Below are 27,430 nucleotides of genomic sequence, written 5' to 3'. Positions count from 1 at the left end.
TGTATGGATTTGTTACATACCGGAACTAAGAGCAGTAGAATCATCGCTAGCCCAATGCCCAGAAACATTTGAACACCTTGTAGACCTTGGGGACAGCCAAGCTTAGATCTAATGGCATCCGGATCCAATTGCAAGGTAACAAGAATTTTTCACTTGTTACCGAGATCCAATAGAGCAGGGGTGGACGCCATGATACAGCATTGCAGTTCGACCTAGCATACGTCTTCCCCCAGCTTCCAATGTCACTGTGCGTCCTCAAAAGATCAAGCAGTCGATTGACTGTAATAGTAGTGGTTACGTTCTGGCCGCGGAGGACCTGGTTCACCGGTCTTTAGTTGTCCGTGGCACAACCAGTCTTTAATTGTCCGTGACCGGACCTTCTCCATTACACCGATCGCAAATCACAATCCTGAAATATTCGCTTGACAGGACGGCTGCTGAGGCACCCATTTGCCGGAGTCGAGGACTAATGGAAGAAGCTATTGCCATCATCGTAATCATGTCCTAGGCTGTGGTATCGTAGTTCAAATGGTGTAACGAATCTGATTTTCCCTTCTCTGAACCGGACATGCCACGGATACTGTCACCTTACAACAGGGTTACAGTTGGGACTAAAACGTAGCTTTCTCAAGTTCAAGTATTGACTTTGTCTCGATTGGCAAATAAGGATGTAATACGCACATTCTTACAAGGAGTGGCCCACATCGCTCCTCTGTTCAGTCCCCCGGTAGCTGGGTGGGAACTCTACCTGGTGCTTGTAGCCTTGCACGATTCACCATTGAACGGCTGAATTGGTTGCTCATGCATAGATAATGAATGGTGGTGTTGTCTTGGGAACATCTTCCACCAGGAGAGTGTCTACTTAGTGCTCTGTCGTGTGAGCCTCCATACTTAATCTCCATAAGGACAAAGCCGTACTACACCAGTCCCGAGTTTTCTACTCAAGGTGGTATCCGCATTCCTTGTGCTCCAAGAGATCATTGTTTCTTCCATGTATCTGGAACCTAAAAATGACAAGGAACGCAGACTACACAAGTAGATGTAGTCAGGTCTCTACAGGGGTACATAGAAAATCCTTCCAAACATCACATCTGGTCCTCATAGGGGTCAGGCAGCTTCAAGAGTATCCATATCTAGAAGGATTAAAGAGTCATTCAAACAAGCCTATGCTGCAAAGGGAAGAGCACCACCTGGAGGAATCAAGGCCCACTCCACTAGGGCAGTGGGGGATTCCTGAGCATTGTGCAACTCGGCTTCCTTGGAGCAGATCTGCAGGGCGGCTACCTGGCCGTCTGTTCACACGTTTACAAAATCTACAGGTTGGCACATTCTCTTCCACGAGGTTCTATGGGTCGCAAGGTGTTGCAATCTGTACTTAATAATACAAACAAGATACTAAGCTCGCTCCCACCCTGCTGTAGTTGGGACTGCTGTGTTAAGTACCCTTCGTTCCCTGTGTCCCCCTCAGACGACAGAGAAAACAAGATTTTTATACTCACCGTTAAATCTTCCTCTCGAAACGGGGACACAGGGCTTCCCGCCCTTAGGCGAGCTATTTGGTTGCTTACTAAATAACACTCAGGGTAGCTGATCTGCCTGTTAAAGTTTCCGATCGCAGCTTAGGAACAAACTCAATGTGAATGGATGGTGTGTGGGGGTAAGCCTGATGGCCACGCCCACTTAAATTATTATTCAAGTGTCCTGCCTCCGGAGGATGGAGCTTAACCCCATCGTTCCCTGTGTCCCCCTTTTGACTACAGAGAAACAGATTTAACGGTGAGTATCAAAAATCTTTTCATTGCTATGTAACTATGTAATTGTGTTGGTGTTACTATGAGTTTCTACACACTTCTATCGATAGTAACAATCTATACTGTGGATGCTACACTTTTTTTTTTTTTTTTTTGAATATCTGTGTATTGTTAATATTTAACACTTTCTAAATGGCCTGACATGTAGCACTAGTCCATGTGTGTCCATTTCTCTTGTAACTGAGATTTTAGTTTATGTCTCTGCTAGAAGTCTGAGCATGGAAAACAATCACCTCCTCCAATGGGAAAACGCCCACCATCTCCTGCGCTAATTAATTCTCGAAGGAGATCACCGTCTCCTGCTAACACAGCAAAACGACCACCATCCCCAACACCTGAAAAGTATGTGTTCAGCAGATGCTCACCAAAATGTACTCATACATTTATATTTATTTGATTTAACAGATATTCAAAGAAGTCAATGGGATTTTATATTATCCATCTAATAGGAATTTGATATAAGTTGGATAGGAAGTTGCATAAATGTTTGTTGGGTGCACAAGATCTTCTTTTTTTCCGTTTGCCCAAAAATTCTATGCCTAAAATCCTATTAATGAAACTAGCTGGTTTGCCAGTGTTGACCCCTTTAACAAACAGATGCAGTGGGGTTTTTGTTTTTTGTTTTTTTAAATAGTCAAAACCTATTTAATGACAATATTGCATTATAGAAGTCTGCAATGACACAGTTGACTGCAAACACTATTTTATCAAATTTTTTTACATATCTGACATCTGCCACTTTGTCTATGGTAGAAAGGTTCTGACAAATGGGTAACCTTCACACCTAACCAATCCCCCCCCCCTGAAAGATGTAAAGCTGCCGCTGTGGCAAAGAGTGACTAAATAGAATGTTATTGGAGTATGAGCACTTCTAGCAATCTATTTCAGTTTTTGCTTTGGAGATAGCTTCTGACAAATATTACATTTTGCCGTAAAAAATCTGTTTGAGCATGTATTTATTTATATTTATTTATTATAAAGATACAGTTCGATAAATCAGTTTTAAGTATAATTAGTAAAAGCCCTTCTACTCAATTCTAAAGGACCCTGTGTTTCAGTTCCCAATTCATTCTGTGGGCCTAGACAAGGATTAAAGGCAAGCTGTCACGGGAAAACATGTTTTTTTCAAAATGCATCAGTTAATTGTGCTGCTCCAGCAGAATTCTTCACTGAAATTCGTTTCTCAAAAGAGCAAACAGATTTTTTTATATTTCATTTTGAAATCTGACATGGGGCTAGACATATTGTCAATTTCCCAGCTGCACCAAGTCATGTGACTTGTGCTCTGATAAACTTCAGTCACTCTTTACTGCTGCACTGCAAGTTGGAGTGATATCTCCCCCCCCCCCACCCCAGCAGCCTAACTACAGAACAATTGGAAGGTAACCAGATAGCAGCTCCCTAACACAAGATAACAGCTGCCTGGTAGATCTAAGAACAGCACTCAATGGTAAAATCCAGGTCCCACTGCAACACATTCAGTTACATTGAGTAGGAAAAACAATAACCTGCCAGAAAGCAGTTCCATCCTAAAGTGCTGGCTGTTTCTGTAAGCACATGACCAGGCAAAATGACCTGAGATGGCTTCCTACACACCAATTTTACAACTAAAAAAAATACACTTGCTGGTTCAGGAATGAAATGTTATATGGTAGAGTGAATTATTTGCAGTGTAATTTAGAAATAAAAACTACACCATAAAATTATGACAGAATCCCTTTAAGCAAACTTCAGCACAATAATAGCAGAACTTCATCATTTCTCAATCAGTTTAACTTGTGTAGGCACAAATAACAAATTGCCTCCTTCAAGATTTACAGTAGGTATTAGATCAGGACATTATAGTTCCACAATGTCTTAATTACTTATCCATTTGTTGGTTGAGTTGTACCATTTCTTATATTTAGTTTGGTTCTCTTGTATTTTTGATATGTAGGTAAGAATATGTGTAGAATTTTGATGTTAGAAGTCCAGAAACTTCTTCATCATTTTTTTTATTGTCTTACTAAGGGACACCCAAGTGTCTTAATGTATTTATTTTTGTTATTTTTTTTTTAAGTAAAAAGGTTCAAAAGAACCATTCTTCATCTCCAGTTGTGACAAAACAGAGAACTTCCTCACCTGTTGTGACAAATAAACCTGTTCCAATACAACGCCCGTCCCTTACACCTAATGTCTTAAATGCTGCCAAAAAAAGTGCAGAAACAGAAACCAAACCAAAGGAAAAGACTCAAGAAATCCTTGCTGAGCCAAAAGGTTTACAGACATCAGAGAAAGAAATCACCAGTGGCTCACCAAAGACCAAAGATGGTAATGACATTTTCTTTATCCTTGCTGGAAATGAATTAAGAAACATGTATTTTTTTATTTATAAATTAAATATATACATTTAAGTTTTTATTTACATTTTCATGGGAAGGGGGAGGGGAAAACATACAACAAACTTGGTTCACAAACAGTTAGTTGCCTGTATGGCAGGTTCCTAATCGCCTCTAGGGAGCCCAGTCTCATGGCCAGGAGCTGGAGACCAGGGTCAGCCAAGTCACTGCAGAACCAACTATGTATATGGTAGATTTGGCTGGCTAGGAAGTAGAAACTTGGGTGGGATTGAACTAGGCCACCTTTATCCAGCAGGATTGCCAGAGAGGTCTGGGCTAGGCATGGAGACTTGTTAGCCTACAAAAAGGGGAGTAAAACAGAGTTTACTCTGCTAAATAGGGTCTCTGGGATCCATATGGGCAGTGTCGGACTGGGACACCAGGGGCCCACCCAAAAACCTTAGACCAGGGGTCCACCAAAGAACCATAGACCAGGGGCCCAATCTCAGTACTATTATTATTTCTCTCCTCACTCAACCGCTATTCTCCTAGTCTCTATTCTTTACATACTATAATCTATTATTCCATCTATTTAGCCTCTTTGTTCTCAAAGAAATAGGAAATGGCCATGAATTAGGCCAACTATTTAGCAGCATAAGGGCCCCCTGACACCTGGGCCCACCGGGAGTTTTCCTGGTATCCCGGTGGGCCAGTCCAACACTGCATATGGGGCAGTTGTGTAACTTGTATAGCAGTTTGAGTAAATAAAAATTGATTCTACCCCATAGAGTAATAGGTAGTTTAGACTAGGGATGCACCGAATCCACTATATTGGATTTGGCCGAACCCCCAAATCCTTAGCGAAAGATTCGGCCGAATACCAAACCGAATCCTAATTTGCATATACAAATTAGGTGTGGGAAGGGGAAAACGTTTTCTACTTTCTTGTTTTGTGACAAAAAGTCATGCGATTTCCCTCCCCGTCCCTAATTTGCATATGCAAATTAGGATTTGGTTCGGCCAGGCAGAAGGAATCCGAATCCATCTGAAAAAGGCTGAATCCTGGATTTGGTGCATCCCTAGTTTAGACCAGACATTTGTTGTCTGTATGTTTGAATTGGTCAACAAGGGACTCAATATTAACTGTAATGTAGGAGTAGAGGTTTTTAGAAATAGTGATGCCCAGGTACCTGAACATGGACACCCATTTAAGGCCCGAGGGGGAGAATGACGGATTTGGATTTATCGTAAGCCCTTAGTAGGTAGCAAATCTCTCTATAATGAGTAAGGCCTCTTATAGCAATGCCTGAGAATCCTCCAAGAAGAGTAACAGAACATCAGCATAGAGTGCAAGCTTATGCTCAATTTCACCATATTTCAATCCTTGAACAAAGGAACAAAGGGGCCTGCCAAAGGTAAATGGCCAAGGGGTTGATGGCTGCTGCAAAGAGAAGTGGGGAGAGTGGACACCCTTGCCCGAAATATAGTAGTTGAACCTTTTTGAGGAACCTGGGGCTAAACTGGAACCTCTGCATTGTCTCCCACAAATATAACCATTCCAGCGCCTTATTTGCATCCAATGACGCAAGGACCCTTGAGTCACCATTTGTGTGTTGAGTTTGGAGGTGTGTGTAGACCCTCATATAAATTAAATATATTTAATTCAATTACATTCAATTACAGACAGGAATTATCAATTACAGACATAAAACAGCAAACAGTTACAGTATAACGCCAGTTAATGTCAGGTTTTAAATTAAAGACACATTTTTACAGCTGCAGTTTCTGCATATTTCTATTACAGAATCCAATTGTAAAAATGCTTCAGGAAGCACAACTGCTGAGGAGGCTGCTAAAATCTTGGCTGAAAATCGACGTCTGGCACGGGAGCAGAAAGAGCGCGAAGAGCAGGAAAGAATTCAAAGACAGCAAGAAGAAAAGTAAATAATTTTGTGTGTTCCTAAAGTGCAATTATGGTCCAACATACTGCTTCAAATAAAATGGGTAAAATGTTGCTGTTATAATTCTGGAGACAATTAGTATGAGGGAAAGCATGAGCAGAAAATAACCCTTGCTGTTAAAGTCTAAAGTGGTCACACATGGGCTGACGACTTGGCTCTTCTAGACTGAGTCAGAATCTTATTGGCCTGTGTATGAGCCGTTTGGGAGGACTATTGTGTAGTTTTGAAAATCCCATTGTGCAAAGTCTGAATCAGATACGGTCTCTCTCTAGTACTGGGGACTAACAATCTGTTTAGCCTGTTTTAGCCAAGCACGCTATACAAGGGATTATGGTGTGGTGGATTGTGTCTCTCTGTCACTTAATGCATTTAACAATAAACATATCCTTTTCTAAAAATTAACACACCACCAAAGATGTATTAGAAGTATTAGAGTGATATAAGGGAAACAAATGCTATTTTCCTTTATTTTAAGGGAATAATACAAATAGCCATGGAATGGAAAAATTATTAAAACATATAACTTGGCACTTTTTCTGTTAACTAATATTTATTCCCTGGTTGTTATACAATATAGTATGAGGGAATGTGAATGCAGTATAGTTTTGCGTTTGAGTATTAAAGGGATACTGTCATGGGAAAAAAAAAAATTTCAAAATGAATCAGTTAATAGTGCTGCTCCGGCAGAATTCTGCACTGAAATCCATTTCTCAAAAGAGCAAACAGATTTTTTTATATTCAATTTTGAAATCTGACATGGGGCTAGACATGTCAATTTCCCAGCTGCTCCAAGTCATGTGACTTGTGCTCTGATAAACTTCAATCACTCTTTACTGCTGTACTGCAAGTTGGAGTGATATCACCCCCTCCCTTCCCCCCCCCCCCCCCCCCCCCGTAGCCAAACAAAAGAACAATGGGAAGGCAACCAGATAACAGCTCCCTAACACAAGATAACAGCTGCCTGGTAGATCTAAGAACAACATTCAATAGTAAAAACCCATGTCCCACTGAGACACATTCAGTTACATTGAGAAGGAAAAACAGCAGCCTGCCAGAAAGCATTTCTCTCCTAAAGTGCAGGCACAAGTCACATGACCAGGGGCAGCTGGGAAATTGACAAAATGTCTAGCCCCATGTCAGATTTCAAAATTGAATATAAAAAAAACTGTTTGCTCTTTTGAGAAATGGATTTCAGTGCAGAATTCTGCTGGAGTAGCATTATTAACTAATGTGTTTTGAAAAAAACATGTTTTCCGATGACAGGATCCCTTTAAGCTAGTTTTATAAACCTGTTTGACCTGTTAGTAGTAAATAATACTCCACTTTATTGTCACTTGATGTCATGTTAGAGACCAAACTCTTGCATTTATTTTTATATGCCACTTGTAGATTATTCACTTATATTATGTGTAAGTATACAGAATAAACCTGCTATTTAACAGAGTAAAACAAGAAGAAATGGCTCAAAAAGCAGAAGAAGAAAAGGCCAAACGGATAGAAGAAGCCAAAATATTAGAAGAACTGAGGAAGCTAGAGGCAGAGGAGGAGCAAAGAAACGCAGAGGAAGAAAGAATCCAAAAGGAAATTGAACAACAGGAGCACTTGGCAGAACTTCAGCAGCAGGTGTGATTATAAATTAAAATGGTATAGAAATGTAGGGAAGACACACTATGGATCCCAGGCTCAATAAAAATGAGGTTCCTTTACATTGTTCTCCTCATGTTAACTTGATAATGTATTTGTGCATTTAGCACCATTATGACCATATAAAATCTGGAGGTCTGGTGTTTCCTGTGTGTGGAAATTTATTGTACAGTACGTTTCCATTTACATATACACTTTTTTTTTGTTGCCATAGAATTATGCTACATAGTTTGAAAAAAATTGTTGTGAATTGTTACTGTAATGTACATTTTATGTAGTGGTCAAGTTGTTTCATTTCCTGTATTTAGAAGGAGGAAGCAGAAGCTAAAGCCCTTGAAGAAGCAGAGAAACAAAGGCAAGAGCGAGAGAAAATCATGCAGCAAAACATGCAGGAAAGGCTTCAAAGGAAAAAGGTAGCTATCACTATATCTGTGTGTTTCATTTTGTTTACTTGTGTATTGTGTTATCAAATAATACTGCAATCAATATAATTCGAAACATTAATTTACTCTGTAGAGTTTACCTTCCATTTATTATATTATTTATCTATAGGGACTTAAAATTATGGGAATTCCTTTAGTGCTAATTTGGACCTCTTTACTGCTTGTTTCAGCTACGAAATATATATTGAAGAGTAGTGTACTTTTTTTTTTGTATAGTCTTTGTTTATTAAGCCTGTTATTAAGGGTGCCACACCTGAAACACTTCTGGCCTTATTGCCCAGCAGCTTGTCACAATAAATCACCACTTTTAGCAACCTGGTTTGTGATTGAAACAAGTGCAACTTTTATTTAAAGCCAAAAAAAACAGAAATACATGGCCATAGTAGGAGATCACATAATTGATTAGTAACAAGTACACATACACTGTATAGTAACGTACATATCCTGTAGGGGTTATCTTCCATTTATTATATTTATAGGAACTATACATTTATGAGAGTATCACAATTACTTCCTTTTTTCTGCTTTGGACCTCTTTACTGCTTGTCTTAGACATTATCTGTATTACTGTACTTTTTTTTCTATATCTAATCAAAATGACATTCTGTGTGTTTTTCTTTAGAGAATTGAAGAAATCATGAAAAGAACTAGGAAGACAGATCAAACAGATTCAAGAGTAAGATCTTCATATAAATAGGCTGATGGTACACCTGTTGGATTCTCTAGTAGCTGAACTTAAAATTCAGCAAAAGTATTCAGTCCATTTGCTGTGAACCCCCTAAATAAACCTGCCATTTACCAACTGTCCCTATGGACAATCTTGCCAAGAAAATGGGCAAAAATTGCATGATCAAAATGTGGAAAGATGTTTGAGCCGTACCCTAAAAGCCTCACATCTATAATCCTAGACAAATGTGGTTTTATGACTTGTAACAAGGCACATTTGATATGATAGCAACGATCCCTTCTTACTGGTGTTCACACTACCAACAGTGTCTGGCTTCACTATCAAATTGTTACAGTAATCTTAAAATAAAAGAGACAGCACAGGTTGCACTCCTTTCAAATTAATACGTTGACGTCTGCCAGAGAATTCAGCTATACATGTCCATTAGTAACAAGTATAAAGTGATTGAAATACCAGGTTGTAACACAACTAAATGTGAAAAAGTCTAAGGGGGTAAATACTTTTACACAGAGTGGTATATGCTGAACTTTCCTACCAAAATGTGTTTAACTATATGGTATTTGTGCAGGCTGTAAGTAATTCTAGGTATATGTGACAGCCAGACAAAAGTTGCAGGTAACTTTTAGAATGATACATTACTTCCAAAGGTTAGACTAACCAGTATTAACTTTACTATATATATATTATATATTATATATATATATATATATATATATATATATATATATATATATATATATTTCATATATTGATCAATAAACATGTAGGATCAAAATACAAAGTAAGGCTGTTGTCACTAAAAAATATTGTATTTGTTTTTACTGGTACTTTAAGTTAAGTGAAGTTATTCATTTCCTAAAGGATGAAGATCAGTCTGATCAAAGCCCAGACGATGATGGTGATGAGCTTGATCTTGAAGCAGATATGCATGGTATGTTATATGCAGGCTGGATCAACAGTTCTTTTTTTTTATCTCTTTTTGTAATACAGGTGGAAGGATGTATTGCTTGTAAAGAGAGAATGTCTTTACCTTTCCTCTTAACCCTTTAAGTGCCAGCAGAATTTCACATTTTGGTTACGCGAAATGCCAGCTGTTTTTGAAACATTTTGTGCTCTCTCACTTTAGGGGCATTTTCTGAGGGGAAACCTATAGTTTACCTAGGAAAACTATACATTGTTTTTTTCGGTAGAAACTGAGCTTTCTAAATCTGCCTGAGTTTTCATGTATTTCCACCTGTGCAAAAAAATTTATAGTGCTAAATACCAAAAAAAAATGAAAAATTACCATTTTTCATCGTATATCAATTTATACCAGAAAAATATTTCATTTTAGGGATGAAAATCCAACTGATTTGGAAAGCCTTATGTCTCTCGAACGTGCCAATACCAGATATGTATAGTTTTAGGGAGATTTAGGATTTCTGTACAGCAAAAACTCCCGGCAGTATATTACCGAATTTTGAAAGCACTAAGGCAGAAAACAGCATGCTTTAGATTCCAAGGCAAAAAATCGTGAAACCGTAGGTTTACCCCAGAAAACCATACATTTTTGAAAAGTACACATTCTGCCGATTACAAAATGGGTAACTATGTCTCTCTACTCCCAACTACCAAACATAAAAGCTTGTCTGAAAATAGCGGTTTTTCAAAAAAAAATTCAAAATTCTGAAAAATCATTTCAAAGGTTTTATTTTGCTGCTCCGCATATCCCAAACTATATTAGGTACCAAGAAAAAGCACCTGAAATATGATTGCCAGGGGTCCACTGAACAGTTTGATACCCATTATGCATAGGTTTACCAAAGTATCTGGCATTTAGAGACACCAATATGAAGTTAGCACATCCAAATTGATCAGGACTTTACTTCAGCTACTGAGAAATCAACACATTGACTGCATTTTTTGTGGGGTAAAAACACAGAAATATATGTTTACCGCCCAAACCCATATATTTTTGGAAAGTACACATTCTACTGAATCTAAAATGGGTACCCATGCCTTTCTGCTCCAAACTACTGAGTCGCAAGGCTTTCCCAAAATTGTCGGTTTTGGTGAAATATCTGAAAATTGCCTCAAACCTTCAACTTCCCAGCACCATATCGCCCATGTATCATTACGTACTAAGAAAAAGCACCCTAAATATGATTGCCAGGGTTCCTCTGAACATTTTGGTGGTCATTGTTCATAAGTTTACCAAAGTATCTGGCATTTAGAGGCCCCAAAATGAAGTTAGCGCATACAAACAGTCCCGTGGGTAACTTCAGCTAATGAAAGATCAACACATTGACTGCATTTTTGTGGGGTAAAAACACAGAAATATATGTTTACCCCCCAAAACCCATATATTTTTGGAAAGTACACATTCTACCGAATCTAAAATGGGTACCCATGCCTTTCTGCTCCAAACTACTGAGTCGCAAGGCTTTCCCAAAATTGTCGGTTTTGGTGAAATATCTGAAAATTGCCTCAAAGCTTCAACTTCCCAGCACCATATCACCCATGTATCGTTACGCACCAAAAAAAAGCACCCTAAATATGATTGCCAGGGTTCCTCCAAACAATTTGGTGGCCATTGTTCATAGGTTTACCAAAGTATCTGGCATTTAGAGGCCTCAAAATGAAGTTAGCGCATACAAATAGTCCTGTGGGTAACTTCATCTAATGAAAAATCAACACATTGACTCCATTTTTGTGGGGTAAAAACACAGAAATATATGTTTACCCCCCAAACCCATATATTTTTGGAAAGTACACATTCTACTGAATCTAAAATGGGTACCCATGCCTTTCTGCTCCAAACTACTGAGTCGCAAGGCTTTCCCAAAGTTGTCGGTTTTGGTGAAATATCTGAAAATTGCCTCAAAGCTTCAACTTCCCAGCACCATATCACCCATGTGTCATTACGTACTAAGAAAAAGCACCCTAAATATGATTGCCAGGGTTCCTCTGAACATTTTGGTGGCCATTGTTCATAAGTTTACCAAAGTGTCTGGCATTTAGAGGCCCCAAAATTAAGTTAGCGCATACAAACAGTCCCGTGGGTAACTTCATCTAATGAAAAATCAACACATTGACTGCATTTTTGTGGGGTAAAAACACAGAAATATATGTTTACCCCCCAAACCCATATATTTTTGGAAAGTACACATTCTACTGAATCTAAAATGGGTACCCATGCCTTTCTGCTCCAAACTACTGAGTCGCAAGGCTTTGCCACAATTGTCGGTTTTGGTGAAATATCTGAAAATTGCATCAAAGCTTCAACTTCTCAGCACCATATCACCCATGTATCGTTATGCACCAAGAAAAAGCACCCTAAATATGATTGCCAGGGTTCCTCCGAACAGTTTGGTGGCCATTGTTCATAGGTTTACCAAAGTATCTGGCATTTAGAGGCCCCAAAATGAAGTTAGTGCATACAAATAGTCCTGTGGGTAACTTCAGCTAATGAAAGATCAACACATTGACTGCATTTTTGTGGGGTAAAAACACAGAAATATATGTTTACCCCCAAACCCATACATTTTTGGAAAGTACACATTCTACAGAATCTAAAATGGGTACCCATGCCTTATTGCTCCAAACTACTGAGTCGCCAGGCTTTCCCAAAGTTGTCGGTTTTGGTGAAATATCTGAAAATTGCATCAAAGCTTCAACTTCCCAGTACCATATCACCCATGTGTCATTACGTACTAAGAAAAAGCACCCTAAATATGATTGCCAGGGTTCCTCTGAACATTTTGGTGGCCATTGTTCATAAGTTTACCAAAGTATCTGGCATTTAGAGGCCCCAAAATCAAGTTAGCGCATACAAACAGTCCCGTGGGTAACTTCAGCTAATGAAAAATCAACACATTGACTGCATTTTTGCGGGGTAAAAACACAGAAATATATGTTTACCCCCCAAACCCATATATTTTTGGAAAGTACACATTCTACGGAATCTAAAATGGGTACCCATGCCTTTCTGCTCCAAACTACTGAGTCGCAAGGCTTTGCCAAATTTGGCGGTTTTGGTGAAATATCTGGAAATTGCCTCAAAGCTTCAACTTTCCAGCATCGTATTGTCCATGTATCATTACCAGCATAAAGCATCCTAAATATAAACATAGGGGTCTACTAAACAGTTTGATGCCCAATATGCATAGATATACCAAACTATGTGGCGCACAGAGACCCCCAAATGACAATATGTATAGACATTTTCACGGCTGACGCGCTGGCTGCTGCAATATAACCACTCGGTGTGTGTATTATGCGACATTAGACCACCTAACAGTACAGAGACCCCAGAAAACCATATATTTTCAGAAAGTACACATTCTGACGAATCCAATATGGGTAAATAAGTGTTTCTACTGCAAACTGCCAAACTGCAAAGCAATGCTGAACATAACGGTTTTTATCAAATTTCTGAAAATTGTCACAAAGCTTGAATTTTACCCCATTATATGCCCCACATTTCGTAACTTATCAGCATAAAACATCCTAAATATGAACGCCAGGGGTCTACTAAACACTTTGATGCCCAATATGCATAGATAAACCAAACTATGTGGCGCACAGAGACCCCCAAATGACAATAGTGTATATACATTTTCACGGCTGACGCGCGCTGGCTGCTGCAATATGAGCACCTGGTGTGTGTAATATGCGACATTAGACCCCCCTAACAGTACAGAGACCCCAGAAAACCATATATTTTCAGAAAGTACACATTCTGACGAATCCAATATGGGTAAATATGTGTTCCTACTGCAAACTGCCAAACTGCAAAGCAATGCTGAACGTAACGGTTTTTATCAAATTTCTGAAAATCGTCACAAAGCTTGAATTTTACCCCATTATATGCCCCACATTTCGTAACTTATCAGCATAAAACATCCTAAATATGAACGCCAGGGGTCTACTAAACACTTTGATGCCCAATATGCATAGATATACCAAACTATGTGGTGCACAGAGACCCCCAAATGACAATAGTGTATATACATTTTCACGGCTGACACGCGCTGGCTGCTGCAATATGAGCACCTGGTGTGTGTAATATGCGACATTAGACCCCCCTAACAGTACAGAGACCCCAGAAAACCATATATTTTCAGAAAGTACACATTCTGACGAATCCAATATGGGTAAATATGTGTTCCTACTGCAAACTGCCAAACTGCAAAGCAATGCTGAACGTAACGGTTTTTATCAAATTTCTGAAAATCGTCACAAAGCTTGAATTTTACCCCATTATATGCCCCACATTTCGTAACTTATCAGCATAAAACATCCTAAATATGAACGCCAGGGGTCTACTAAACACTTTGATGCCCAATATGCATAGATATACCAAACTATGTGATGCACAGAGACCCCCAAATGACAATAGTGTATATACATTTTCACGGCTGACGCGCGCTGGCTGCTGCAATATGAGCACCTGGTGTGTGTAATATGCCACATTAGACCCCCCTAACAGTACAGAGACCCCAGAAAACCATATATTTTCAGAAAGTACACATTCTGACGAATCCAATATGGGTAAATATGTGTTCCTACTGCAAACTGCCAAACTGCAAAGCAATGCTGAACGTAATGGTTTTTATCAAATTTCTGAAAATCGTCACAAAGCTTGAATTTTACCCCATTATATGCCCCACATTTCGTAACTTATCAGCATAAAACATCCTAAATATGAACGCCAGGGGTCTACTGAACACTTTGATGCCCAGTATGCATAGATATACCAAACTATGTGGCGCACAGAGACCCCCAAATGACAATAGTGTATATACATTTTCACGGCTGACGCACTGGCAGCTGCAATATAAGCACCTGGTGTGTGTATTATGCAACATTAGACCCCCCTAACAGTACAGAGACCCCAGAAAACCATATATTTTCAGAAAGTACACATTCTGACGAATCCAATATGGGTAAATAAGTGTTTCTACTGCAAACTGCCAAACTGCAAAGCAATGCTGAACATAACGGTTTTTATCAAATTTCTGAAAATTGTCAGAAAGCTTGAATTTTACTCCATTATATGCCACACATTTCGTAACGTATCAGCATAAAACATCCTAAATATGAACGCCAGGGGTCTACTGAACACTTTGATGCCCAATATGCATAGATATACCAAACTATGTGGCGCACAGAGACCCCCAAATGACAATAGTGTATATACATTTTCACGGCTGACGCGCTGGCTGCTGCAATATAAGCACCTGGTGTGTGTATTATGCGACATTAGACCCCCCTAACAGTACAGAGACCCCAGAAAACCATATATTTTCAGAAAGTACACATTCTGACGAATCCAATATGGGTAAATGTGTGTTTCTACTGCAAACTGCCAAACTGCAAAGCAATGCTGAACATAACGGTTTTTATCAAATTTTTGAAAATCGTCAGAAAGATTGAATTTTACCCCATTATATGCCCCACATTTCGTAACGTTTCAGCATAAAACATCCTAAATATGAACGCCAGGGGTCTACTGAACACTTTGATGCCCAATATGCATAGATATACCAAACTATGTGGCGCACAGAGACCACCAAATGACAATAGTGTATATACATTTTCACGGCTGACGCGCTGGCTGCTGCAATATAAGCACCTGGTGTGTGTAATATGCGACATTAGACCACCTAACAGTACAGAGACCCCAGAAAGCCATATATTTTCAGAAAGTACACATTCTGACGAATCCAATATGGGTAAATATGTGTTTCTACTGCAAACTGCCAAACTGCAAAGCAATGCTGAACATAACGGTTTTTATCAAATTTCTGAAAATTGTCAGAAAGATTGAATTTTACCCCATTATATGCCCCACATTTCGTAACGTATCAGCATAAAACATCCTAAATATGAACGCCAAAGGTCTACTGAACACTTTGATGCCCAATATGCATAGATATACCAAACTATGTGGCGCACAGAGACCCCCAAATGACAATAGTGTATATACATTTTCACGGCTGACGCGCTGGCTGCTGCAATATAAGCACCTGGTGTGTGTATTATGCGACATTAGACCCCCCTAACAGTACAGAGACCCCAGAAAACCATATATTTTCAGAAAGTACACATTCTGACGAATCCAATATGGGTAAATAAGTGTTTCTACTGCAAACTGCCAAACTGCAAAGCAATGCTGAACATAACGGTTTTTATCAAATTTCTGAAAATTGTCAGAAAGCTTGAATTTTACCCCATTATATGCCCCACATTTCGTAACGTATCAGCATAAAACATCCTAAATATGAACGCCAGAGGTCTACTGAACACTTTGATGCCCAATATGCATAGATATACCAAACTATGTGGCGCACAGAGACCCCCAAATGGATATATAGTAGATAAAATTTACAAGGCAAAACAAAATAAGGCAGTAAAGGGTGAAATGCAAAAAAATCCAATAAAACCACAAAAATCAATGTTTTTTTTCCAGACTAGTGTTATCGGCCGTCAGAATCACAATTTGAATATTTTAGATGGGCCAAACAGGTTCTACGGCTAGAAACAAGTGAACACAACATATGCAGAGCTGAAAATGCAATAAAATGGCTAAAAATTCAATAAAATGGCTAGAAATGCACCAAAATACCCAAAATTGCAATATAATCACCGAAATAACATACAAAAGGTATTGCACAGTACGGTTAGCGAATACGCTATGCGTAATGGCAATAAAACATTTTTTTCAGCCAAAAAAAGAAACGATGCGATAAGAAAAAAAAAAAAAAGCCACAATGCCATGTATGTGCGTGTGCGTGTGTACAAATGGTAAATTACATGTTATGTGCGCGTGTGTGCGTGTGCACATGTGTGTAAGTGCAGTGAGTGTAAGTGACCCCCCCAATCCCCAAAAATGTATGTGTAAGTGTGTGTAAGTGTGAATCTAAGTGTGTATTACTGTAATAAGTGTGTGTTGGTGTGTTTGTGTGTGTAATTGTTGCACTAACCTGAAAAAGTCGCTGGAGACTGTTGCAGGCGATCAGGAAGAGCCTCTGGAAGACATCTGCCTCGTGGTTCCTGTCTGTGTGCTGTGGGGGCGGAGATCGTCGATCCGGTGCAGGCTGCAGCAGCAGGACACGTAAGTAACACGTGCCTGCTGCTGTTTTTGGGCCCCTGGGCGATCGCGCCCCAGGGGCCACTCGATCCCCTGCTCTGCTCGTTGCCTAGGGGCAGGGGATCGAGCAGGAACGGAGCGAACGGCTCTAACAGCCGCTCCTCCGCTCCTGAACCAGGAAATGCTGCAGAACGTAGAATCTACGTTCTGTGGCATTTCAAGTACCTTTGCCACAGAACGTAGATTCTACGATCTGTGGCATTTAAAAGGTTAAAGACAAAGAAGCAACTGCCAAATATTCAACACTAGGGAAAAGTGTGTATTTTTCTACACCAAGAGAAATATTCAAATTAGCTTCCTCTTTACTGAATTTTCTAAATTTTTTCAGTGTGTTATCTGGTAAATCAAGCTAGTTTTATCTGGAGCTGGATGTGTTGTAATAAGGCCAATGCTACACTAAGGGGCATATTTATTAAAATTGGAGACAAATATCACCTGCGATATTGCCCATAGCAACCAATCAGACCTTTGCTTTTGTTGTCTAACTTGAAGATCAATCAAATCTAATTGCTGATTCCCTTGTATACTTATGAAATGTTATTTCGATTTTATTGTTTTAGGAAGGCTAAATGGAGTTGATCAGTGTGAGGAATCAGATGAACAAGGAAAGGCTTGCTTCATGGAATTTTCTACTCTGACTTCTGCAGATCCTTTGTTGTCAGATGCTTCAGCCCCAGAGCAAACTGAATTATTTATGAATGTGGACAAACCAAGCTCTGTGCAGAAAGAGAATGAGGAGCCTTTAGACACAGTACCTCCAAATGAATTCAGGTCAGTGTTCCCTTCATCAAAGCTTTAATTAATCAACAGTAGTTCAGAAAAGTGTTTTTATTTGGAATAAAAATGTTATTTAATGCAGAGGCATTTTTGTCTATTTTTAATTCATATCCCGATCTTCTCTATGAAGGTCTGTGATATTGTACCCAATTCACAGAGATATTGTAGTATCACACAAACAGGAAGCATCATAGTACATTATTGCTTTCCACACACATATTGTATACTATTTACCATTTCTTAAAGCTGTTCTTTCTTGTTGAAGACTTTTACTTGTCTGTTTTTTTTTTAAACGCAGTCTTGTGGGTTCTGACACTGCTTTATCCAGCCAAGATCATCTCCCATTTAATGAAGATGATAAACTAAGGGTATTGGTGAATAATTTAAATGGAAAATCCAGCACTTGGACATTTGAAGAGATTTTGGATTTAGAAATCCACTCCAACTCCACTAGTTTATCCTCTGATTCTGTTAACATGGACCTTTGCAAGAAGAACTACATAGAAGATGCTAATAGTCCAGGTGCTCCAAAGTTGGCCTTCGAGGAGGGGAAAATGAATGTTTTATCCACAGCTATTGAGTCAGCTGCAGGCAAGTTGTGTTTTTACTAAGATCGTTTTCTACTTTTAACTACAGGTACAAGATCTAATATTGAGAATCATCATCATCATTTATTTATATAGCGCTGTCAAGATACGCAGAATGCCAGGGACCTGGGGTTTTCCAGATAAGGGGTATTTCCATAATTTGGATGTCCATATCATTTAGTCTGGTAAAAACCATTGGAACATAAAATAAACCCTAAAGGATTGTTTTTCATTATGAATTCATGCAGCCTAGTAATCGTCAAGTACTGTTTTATTATTATGGAGAATCTGACTCATTTTGCTTCACAAAAATGTGCGAAATGGTGAATAAAATTTGCCAAATGCATTGACGTCTATGGGTCTATACACATCTTTTTTTTTTTTTGACGCGCAAGGCAGCTTGACAATTTTTTTCACCCTTTCGAGTCTTTGGGCGTCTTTTTCTTGCTGAATATGGTCTAAAATTTTTGCTTCTCACTAATAAATAATGCTTTGTCATAGCAAAGCCAATTTACACTACGGTGGCAGTATTGTACTGCATTCAAGATAAAATGTAATGTGTGGCTCTGAGTATTCTGGCCTTGCTACAGTAGCTATGGTTATGGCTAACAACCATAATTTAACATTTCCTAAGGTGGGTATTCTCTGGTAGCCTGCACGGGATCTTAACTCAGCCTCAGTCCAAAGTAGAGCAACAGAGACTTCAGAGGCAACAGAGACACTAGAGCAGTGATCCCCAACATTTTGCTCTCCAACCCCTTGGATGTTGCTCCCAGTGGCCTCAAAGCAGGTGCTTATTTTTGAATTCCAGGCTTGGAGGCAGGTCTTGGCTGCATAAAAACCAAATGCACTGCCAAACAGAGCCTTAATGTAGGTTGACAATTCACAAAGGGGCTACTAAATGGCCAATCACAGCCCTTATTTGGCACCCCAAGAACATTTTTTATGTAAGTGTTGCTCCCCAGCTCATTTTACTACTGAATGTTGCTCACGGGTTCTAAAGGTTGGGGATCCCTGCACTAGAGTAACATTCTAATAAAGGAAAACCATATAAAGACAGAGTAGAATTTGTGTTTACTGCATTTTAAAAACAATGATGTATGTTAATTGGAGCTGGCGGTGTTATATATTCCATACCTTTGGCAGAGGAACCACTAAATTCAGACACCTATCACGCTAACTTAATAAAAAATGTTTGACTTTTTACAATTAGTAGTTCATGGGATAATTTTGTAAAATGACTGAAGGCGCCCTGCATGGGCGTCCACAGAGGGGGGCAAGAGGGGTCAGTGCCCCCCCCTGGGACCAGCAGACTGACCATCTGTTTATTCGGGCATTTTGTAATGTGGGCCGCTCCTGATCTATAATGTTCATTTCAAACTGTGGGCTCTAGGACCGCTCCTCCGTCCCAGCTCCCACTGTGGCTCCGCCCCTTCCACTCGTCTCCGTTCTCATGCTGTGCTGTGTGCAGGCCTGCCTGCCTGCCTGCCATCAGGGGGGAACAAGGAAGAAAGTTTTGGGCCAGGCAGGATTTAGGCTCAAAGGGGGATTAGCCAGCCCCCCTTACGAGCGTGGACATCACTGATGCCGAAGACGGAAGTACAGGAACTGATGTGGTAAGAAGGGGAAGCCAGCAGTCACTGTGCTTCTCAGGAATCTCTTTAGCCTGCACTCTGTCTCTCTCTACCCCTCTCTCTCTCTCTGAGTCTTTGTTTCTCTCTCTGTCCCTCTGTCTCTCTCTCGCTGCACTCTTTCTTTCTCTCACTGCACTCTGTCTCTCTCTGTGAGTCTCTGTCTCTCTCTGCACTCTGCCTCTCTCACTACACTCTCTCTTTCACTGCACTCTGTCTCTCTCTGCACTGTCTCTCTCTCTCTCTCTCTACTCTGTCTTTTTCTCTCTCTGCACTCTGTTGTTCTCTGCACTCTGTCTCACTGCACTCTGCTTCTCTCTGCACTCTGACTCTCTCTGTGAGTCCCTCTCTTTCTACAGTCTCTATCTGTCCACCAATGAAGTTTTTTTTTAACTTTTATGGGGGGCCCCTATCCTAACCACCAATTGTTTTTTTTAACTTGTATGGGGGTCCCTGGTAACCAGTGGGTTTCTAGTGTTTGTTTTATCTCCCATGTTTGTGTGGCTTTTATTACTGTGGTGTTGGGTCTGGGACTGTCATCTAGATTATGTAGGTACCCAGCAGAATGAATTGTAAAAAAAGAACATGTGGCTACATGGGGTATTTATGCATGTACTTGCCCCTGTGCTATCTGTTTGTGAGTTCTGGGGGTATTTATGCATGTACGTGCCCCTGTGCCATCTGTTTGTGAGTTCTGGGGGTATTTATACATGAACTTGCCACTTTGCCATCTTTGTGTGAACTAGGGTTGCCACTTGTCAGACAACCGGTATTTTGAAGGGTTGCCCGGGTCAAATTAGGGAAACTATGCAGGATTCCCTTGATTGACCCGGCGATCGGCTGATCGCCGTGGCATAGCTCCACCCCTTGATGGCAGTGACACACCCACCTATCTCACAGGCCCGCCCACAGATGCCTCCTTGCCCCACCCTGGAAAATTTTCTGCGGACACCCATGGCGCCCTGGGAACTAGGACAAAATCCTGGAACAAATTTTGCCCTGTGTGGACTGGCAAATTAAACTCCCCCCTTACTAAGGAATTTTTCCTTTATATTTACCACTAAGTTGATGCCCATAGACTCCAGTAAATTAATGGTCATTGTTTGCTACGTTGCTGTGAAACAATGGTTAGAATGCTTATCACTTTACCATTGTTTTGTAAAAAGAAAATGCTATGTAACAATTTTGTTTAGCAATGATCAATTCCCCAGTATTTCCTTTTTAATTGTTGTAATTGTTTTTTTTTTGTTTTTGTTTTTTAGAAATGTGAAATTCCAGCAGTGAAACTCCTTAGATTGCACTTCACTCTCCAGTATTTAATAAAGCGCAGAAGCCTTGTCATTAGAAGCTGCTACCGCAACATTATATATTTCTTATAATATTGGAAAACTCACCTGGCACGAGAAGGAACTTCATTTTTAACATTTCAGGGAGACTATGTTGGCTATTTCATCCTTTTTTTCCTTGTGTTCTGCATATTTATAGCATCTCGGGGGATTTTTAGAATGTTATGTTTCGGTCACTAGCGATGCAGCGTTACTTGTTGTACGCTGGTATTTCAGCAAATACTAACAAACTTGTTTCTTCGTTAACCAAATCTTGTAAGCACTTAACATTTTTATTATAACTTAACTACACCCCTATGCTAATGACATTCTCTGATAGTTTCTAATTCCATCCATTAATATATGCTTTTCAGAATATTAAAATCCGTAATGTTCATGTAGGCTTTACAAGTGCTCTAAACTCTTCCCTTGCTTATATTGGACTCCGTTACGTACACCTTGACTAATGCAAAGAGAAATGAATGTTCACCAGGGAGAGCGTCTGTAGTGAATGTTGGCTTTTTGTCCAGTTTTTTTGTTTTTGTTTTTTTTTGGAAACATTTCATTTTGCTATCTAAATTTTGTATTTAAGTTGCATATGTATTATTTTATTGTGTACATACAAAAGCAGTATTATAACATACTACTTGAGTTCTCTGTTTATATTAGTGTAGCAGGTTTTTACAGCTGATTACTGTGCATATCTGTTCCTGCTAAGACCTGTCCCCTCCAGAAGAACCAGTTTGGACAAACACAGGTATCCAGCAAATGATTAGGAAATTTGTCCTGTGGAGATTTTCAAGACACATTGCAGCAAATTACTCTTAACTACCTCTAGGCAGATTCTATTGGTGGAATGATATATTCACAATTACCTCCACAATATATGAGTATATGAGCTTGATCTTGCCAGTGGAGACAAATGAACTTGTGTCTCTCAAACACTGGATTTCCCATAGCCTTTTGCTTAGAGACAGTTATGTTTGTGTTTATTGCTACATCTGCTCGTACAGATTTAGTTTTGCTTAAAATTAACTTTTAGGGGCAGATTTACTACGGTTCGAATGGTAAATTTGAATTTTCGAGAAAAAAAAACTGTTTTGGTCAAAACGCACAAATTCGATTTTAAAACTAGCAATTTGAACGTGAGATGGATCACAACTCGATCCTGGAAAAGGTTCTAATTTGACTATTTGCCATCTTCCAAGTTCATGTAGAAGTCAATGGCAGAGGTCCGTTGAACGATATGAAGCTGTTAAAGGAGAATTCAGCCCTACCCTGGGTAGACCGCCCCCCCTCAGCCTACCTTTCCCCCCAGGCAAATGCCCCTAATTTTTTACTCACACCTCCGTGCAGATTCAGCCTCGGAATTCACGGCTGCCATCTTCTTCTCCGGTGATCTTCGTGTATTGACAGCATTCTCGTCGCATGCGCAGTTGGAGTAAATTTCCGGTCCCAAACAACTGCGCATGCGCCGAAAGTCATGGAAATATTTGAAAATTTTCATGACTTTCGCGAAACTTCAGAAAAAGACTGAAAAAAGAAGATGCCTCCCGTGGCCAGAATCTGCGCGGAGGGGTGAGTAAAAAATTAAGGGTATTTGCCCGGGGGGATGTTTTTTTTTCTTATTACGGGTTGAATCCTCCTTTAATTGCCTTCCTGACATTTAAGTTTTTTTGGTGGGTTTTTTTGGAGTAAGATTTGATTTGAATTTTTGGGTCATTCCTATTCAGTCGAATATTAGACGTTCTAGTTTTCTCATAAATAACCTCCCATTCGAGTTGTGAGAACATTTGAATTTATTAGAGTTAAAAAAATTCTTTGAAATTTGACCTCCTTAGTGTGGTGTTTGCACCACAGTATTTTAAGACGAGTTGTAATTAGTCTCCTTAGGATTCCTAATGAAATATAAATAGCGGAGGGCCTGAATAGAAATATAAGCAATACAAATACAAGTGATGCCACTGAAATTAAAGCCATACAAAATAAAACTGAAGACCAGTGAAATGGTTGCTTAGATTAAGTCCATCTACAACATAATAAAAAGTTAACTCAGAAGCGATTGTCACTTTTTTTCATGCCTATCTATGGTGGCCCAACCACTTTTGCATGTATGGCTTCCAAGAAGGGTCAATTTGACTTGCCCATTCAGTGATCCGGTTGGACTGCAGTCAGTGCTGTCTGAACATTTAGCAGGAGCCTATCAGCCAGGTAACAGAGACGTTGGCCTTGTTATATTTGCCTTTAGCGACAACAATTCTCCACATGAGACTTAAGTCTTTACCTAGTGACAGTTATGAATAATAAAGAGACATTGGAATCGGAGTACTGTATTTAAGAATTAATATTAAAGCATGTATAACAAAAATATTACTACTGTTTGAACGTTATTGCCTAAAAACCTCTGTCTTTTTCATATACAGGTATTTATTTGTTGAATGTATCTCTTTGGTTAAGATAAATTTATTTTTGTTTGTATAACCCATTTTGCACCAACAACTTTTTTTCTATGAGCTTGTAACATGAAAAGCTACTGAAGCTGGCCAATCGCATAGAGATCTAAACTTTCAGCAATGCAGAATTGAAGCAACTTGCTCATACAGACAGTGGCTCGCATTGCACAGAACAGAGCTTTGTAATATTGGGGGTAGATAACATATTCATTGATAATCCCAATACACTGAAGTCTGCCGGAGGTATTACACACTGACAGATGGGTATAATAGCTCAAGGTAGAGTCCTGTGCGGGTCCATTTTTTGGAACTAGACCTGTACCTGCAACCCGGACCCGCAACCTGAATTCTTACCCGCTAGCTGACCCGCAAGTACCTTATCCGCAACCCGGACCCACTGACCGTCAAGTATCAGGAAGTGCTGTCATTGTTAACCTGGAAGTTACATCATCGGAAGTAGGCGTGATCAGAAAAAAGGAGTAAAAATTGCTATTGAGAAGGCCCGACCTGCGTCTATACCCGCACCCGGAACGCCTACCCGCAGGTTTTTGCGGGGGACCGACCCGTTGCAGGACTCTAGCTCAAGGTTGATGTTAGGTGTATGCAGAGCAGCCAGTGAAGTGATTTACGGCTCAGTCACTAGTATGAGTATGTAGTATGCATGGTTAGAGCCATTGGCTTGGTGTGTAGCCATCTTTACAGTTACGTTTAAAGGTCCCAATGGAGCAGTGCCTTAGGTAAACAAAATTTATTTTTGTATAAACGCTGCTTAATTTTAGCAAAGACAATCTAACCTATAAAATGCTATTTTGTGTGCAACTGTTACTTGTTAAATATTTCTCTACAGCTAATGATGTAAATATGCGTGTACTGTTCAATAAACAAATTAAAATGTTTTTGTTTTTTTTTTCCTTTCTGTATGTATTGTTCTTGAAGGACAAGGAAAGTCTCAGGAACATGCAATCTTCCATAAAGGCTTTAGAATAATACCTTAAGTAGCTCGGTCGAATCCACTCATTCATTTTACTGCAGTAGCACAAAAAACTCTGACTTCTTCTTGCCAATCACCCATAATACATTGGTCTCTGAGAAAGACCAGCACATGCGCATTAGATCCTGTAAGAAAGGTGGAGCAGCGCAGAATAGTGCATTGAGATCCTGTCAATTCAAGCACACATTACTACTGGCCTCTGCAATTCCCGCCTATGTATAGCACCAGTGAATAGCAACGTTTGTGAATGGTTGCTATAGCAATGTGCCGATTCTGATAACAGAACTTCACCGATCTGCAAACTTTTTGTTTTCTCCAGCGCAGATTGGTAAATGTTCTTTCTTCTATAGCTTTCCCAACTGCCAAGGAAACATGGCTGCGTGATTTAGATCAACTGATAATTTACTTTAAAGGGATACTGTCATGGGAAAAAATGGGTTTTTTTTTTATAAAACACATCAGTTAATAGTGCTGCTCCAGCAGAATTCTGCACTGAAATCTGTTTCTCAAAAGAGCACATATATTTTTTTATATTCAGTTTTGACATCTGACATGGGGCTAGACATATTGTCAGTTTCCCAGCTGTCCCCAGTCGTGATTTGTGCTCTGATAAATAGTACTGCTGTACTGCAAGTTGGAGTGATATCACCCTCCCCCCAGCAGCCTAACAACAACAATGGGAAGGTAACCAGATAGCAGCTCCCTAACAAAAGATAACAGCACCCTGGAAGATCTAAGAACCGCACTCAATAGTAAAATCCAGGTCCCACTGCGACACATTCAGTTACATTGAGTAGAAGCAACAAAAGCCTGCCAGAAAGCAGTTCCATCCTAAAGTGCTGGCTCTTTCTGAAAGCACATGGCCAGGCAAAATGACCTGAGATGGCGCCTACACACCAATATTACAACTAAATAATTACACTTGCTGGTTCAGGAATTACATTTTACATGGTAGAGTGAATTATTTACAGTGTAAACAGTGTAATTTAGAAATAACTACACCAGAAATATCTTGACAGAATCTCTTTAATGGGGCAATATAATTTGGAGAGACAAACTTGCCGATTAGGATACGCTTAACATACTCTATTATTAGGATAGAAACAGCAGGAAAGGTTTACTTTGTGTTTTAAAGGAGAAGGAAAGGCTTGCATCACTAGGGGTGCGAAATGTTAGGCACCCACGTGATTGTATTGACTTACCTGAAACCTTGGGCCGGTGCTCCTATCAGCAGAAAACGACACTGTCCCGGGGTTATACCAGTAAGCACTACAAAGCGATCTTCCTTCATCCTCATTCTTCGCGCGTCTGTGCTTGCACAGTAGAATGAAGAGCCGAACTTTAACTAAAAAGTCGGCTTTTTCGTTCAATTGCGCATGCGCTTGCCCCGGGAAATTTGAAGAAAGAAGAAGACTGAAGTGAATTGCTCCGTGGTGCTCACTGGAATAACCCCGGCCTGATGCAGTTTTCTGCTGATAGGAGCACCGGCCCAGGATTTCAGGTAAGTCAATACAATCACTTGGGGGTGCCTAACATTTGTCACCCCCAAGTGCTGCAAGCCTCTCAAAGTAGAAAACAGCTGCTTGTTTGGTGTCCAGTCGGGACCCATGGGCTATCAATTTGGTGCATTTAATCTGATGAACATTTTACAATTATTTTGAGTAGTGTCAAATATTCATATACAAGAGACTCTACCTGGATAAAGTGAATGGGGATGAGGGGCCACACTATGCTACTTGCCCATTTACTAACTAATATTGTTTTACTAAAGATTTTAGGTAAAAGTTCTAGTATGGTCAACAAAAGTCTTACGTATTGGGTAGTATCATGGATGGCATTTATTGCATTACTGATGTTAAGAACTACATGCAAATTATACAAATCTATCAATTGTAAGCACACATGCAATTCTTTCAGGCATGAATTCCACTCACTATATATGTGTATATGTATAAACAGTATATACACACATTGTAGCTCTATCTTTCCATATGCAGATAAAAAGCAGGAGATAACTGCAGCAAATCCATTGAACTATGTTTTAAGAATGAGGTTCTACAGTTCAAGCCATTCATTGTTGCTTTATATGTATATAGAAGATTTCGATTCGCTCTAGTGGAAAATATAAAGGAAGCCATGCAGTTTTACATTTCCATTCACAGAAAACACTACAAAACAGTAACATGGAAGTTGTATGATGTATATTAAGCCTTCTATTTGGTAATTATAATGGGAAAAGAATCAAGTGGATGCTTCCCATAGCCCTTTTACAGTTTTTTGGCACAGTCTTGACAGTAAACTTGCTCATTATGGCGCACAAAGCGCTTGTTAGCCAGGTTAAGAGAGCACTTTTTGCAGGTGAAACAGTATTCATGCCAGGTATTGCCTTCATGGTTGACAACACTGGATCCTTTTCCAAACCCTGTTAGGGAAGAACATTTTTTAATCATTAATTTCTTAATCATTACATGCATAAAATTTTCTTTAAAAAAAAAATCCACATAATGTAAGAGTAAGGTCACACTTGGAGATTCAGGGAGATTTAATCGCCCGGCGACTGCCTCTTCTTTGGGGCAACTAATCTCCCCGAACTGCTTCCGCCTACTAGAATGAGAAATCGCCTGCGACATGGCACTCGTGGCGCTTCGTTTTCCGAAGTTGCCTCAC

At 39.7% G+C, this 27,430-nt stretch overlaps 2 protein-coding genes across 3 annotated transcripts in view; one reads left to right on the top strand and one right to left on the bottom strand.

Moving 5' to 3' along the window:
- LOC108700556 (ensconsin) overlaps positions 1–24,668 on the top strand; it is a 55,305-nt gene extending 30,637 nt beyond the window's left edge. The window contains 10 exon segments of the mRNA XM_041575129.1: positions 2,020–2,153; positions 3,871–4,121; positions 5,934–6,069; positions 7,533–7,713; positions 8,043–8,147; positions 8,800–8,853; positions 9,727–9,796; positions 17,560–17,770; positions 18,075–18,367; positions 21,257–24,668. Coding sequence (XP_041431063.1) covers positions 2,020–2,153; positions 3,871–4,121; positions 5,934–6,069; positions 7,533–7,713; positions 8,043–8,147; positions 8,800–8,853; positions 9,727–9,796; positions 17,560–17,770; positions 18,075–18,367; positions 21,257–21,264 — 1,443 coding nt within the window. The 3' untranslated portion in view covers positions 21,265–24,668.
- A 1,915-nt stretch (positions 24,669–26,583) lies between these two features.
- The window catches only part of fhl1.S (four and a half LIM domains 1 S homeolog), a 50,487-nt gene continuing 49,640 nt past the window's right edge, over positions 26,584–27,430 (bottom strand). The window contains exon 6 of one of the 2 annotated variants that reach the window (XM_041574253.1): positions 26,584–27,185. In XM_041574253.1, coding sequence (XP_041430187.1) covers positions 27,031–27,185 — 155 coding nt within the window. In that variant the 3' untranslated portion in view covers positions 26,584–27,030. 2 annotated transcript variants of the gene reach the window in all.

The sequence above is a fragment of the Xenopus laevis genome, chromosome 8S, assembly GCF_017654675.1.
Source record: "Xenopus laevis strain J_2021 chromosome 8S, Xenopus_laevis_v10.1, whole genome shotgun sequence".
Lineage (NCBI taxonomy): Eukaryota > Metazoa > Chordata > Amphibia > Anura > Pipidae > Xenopus > Xenopus laevis.
Note: the sequence above shows the minus strand (reverse complement) of the source record. Positions and strands in the feature narration are given on the sequence as shown.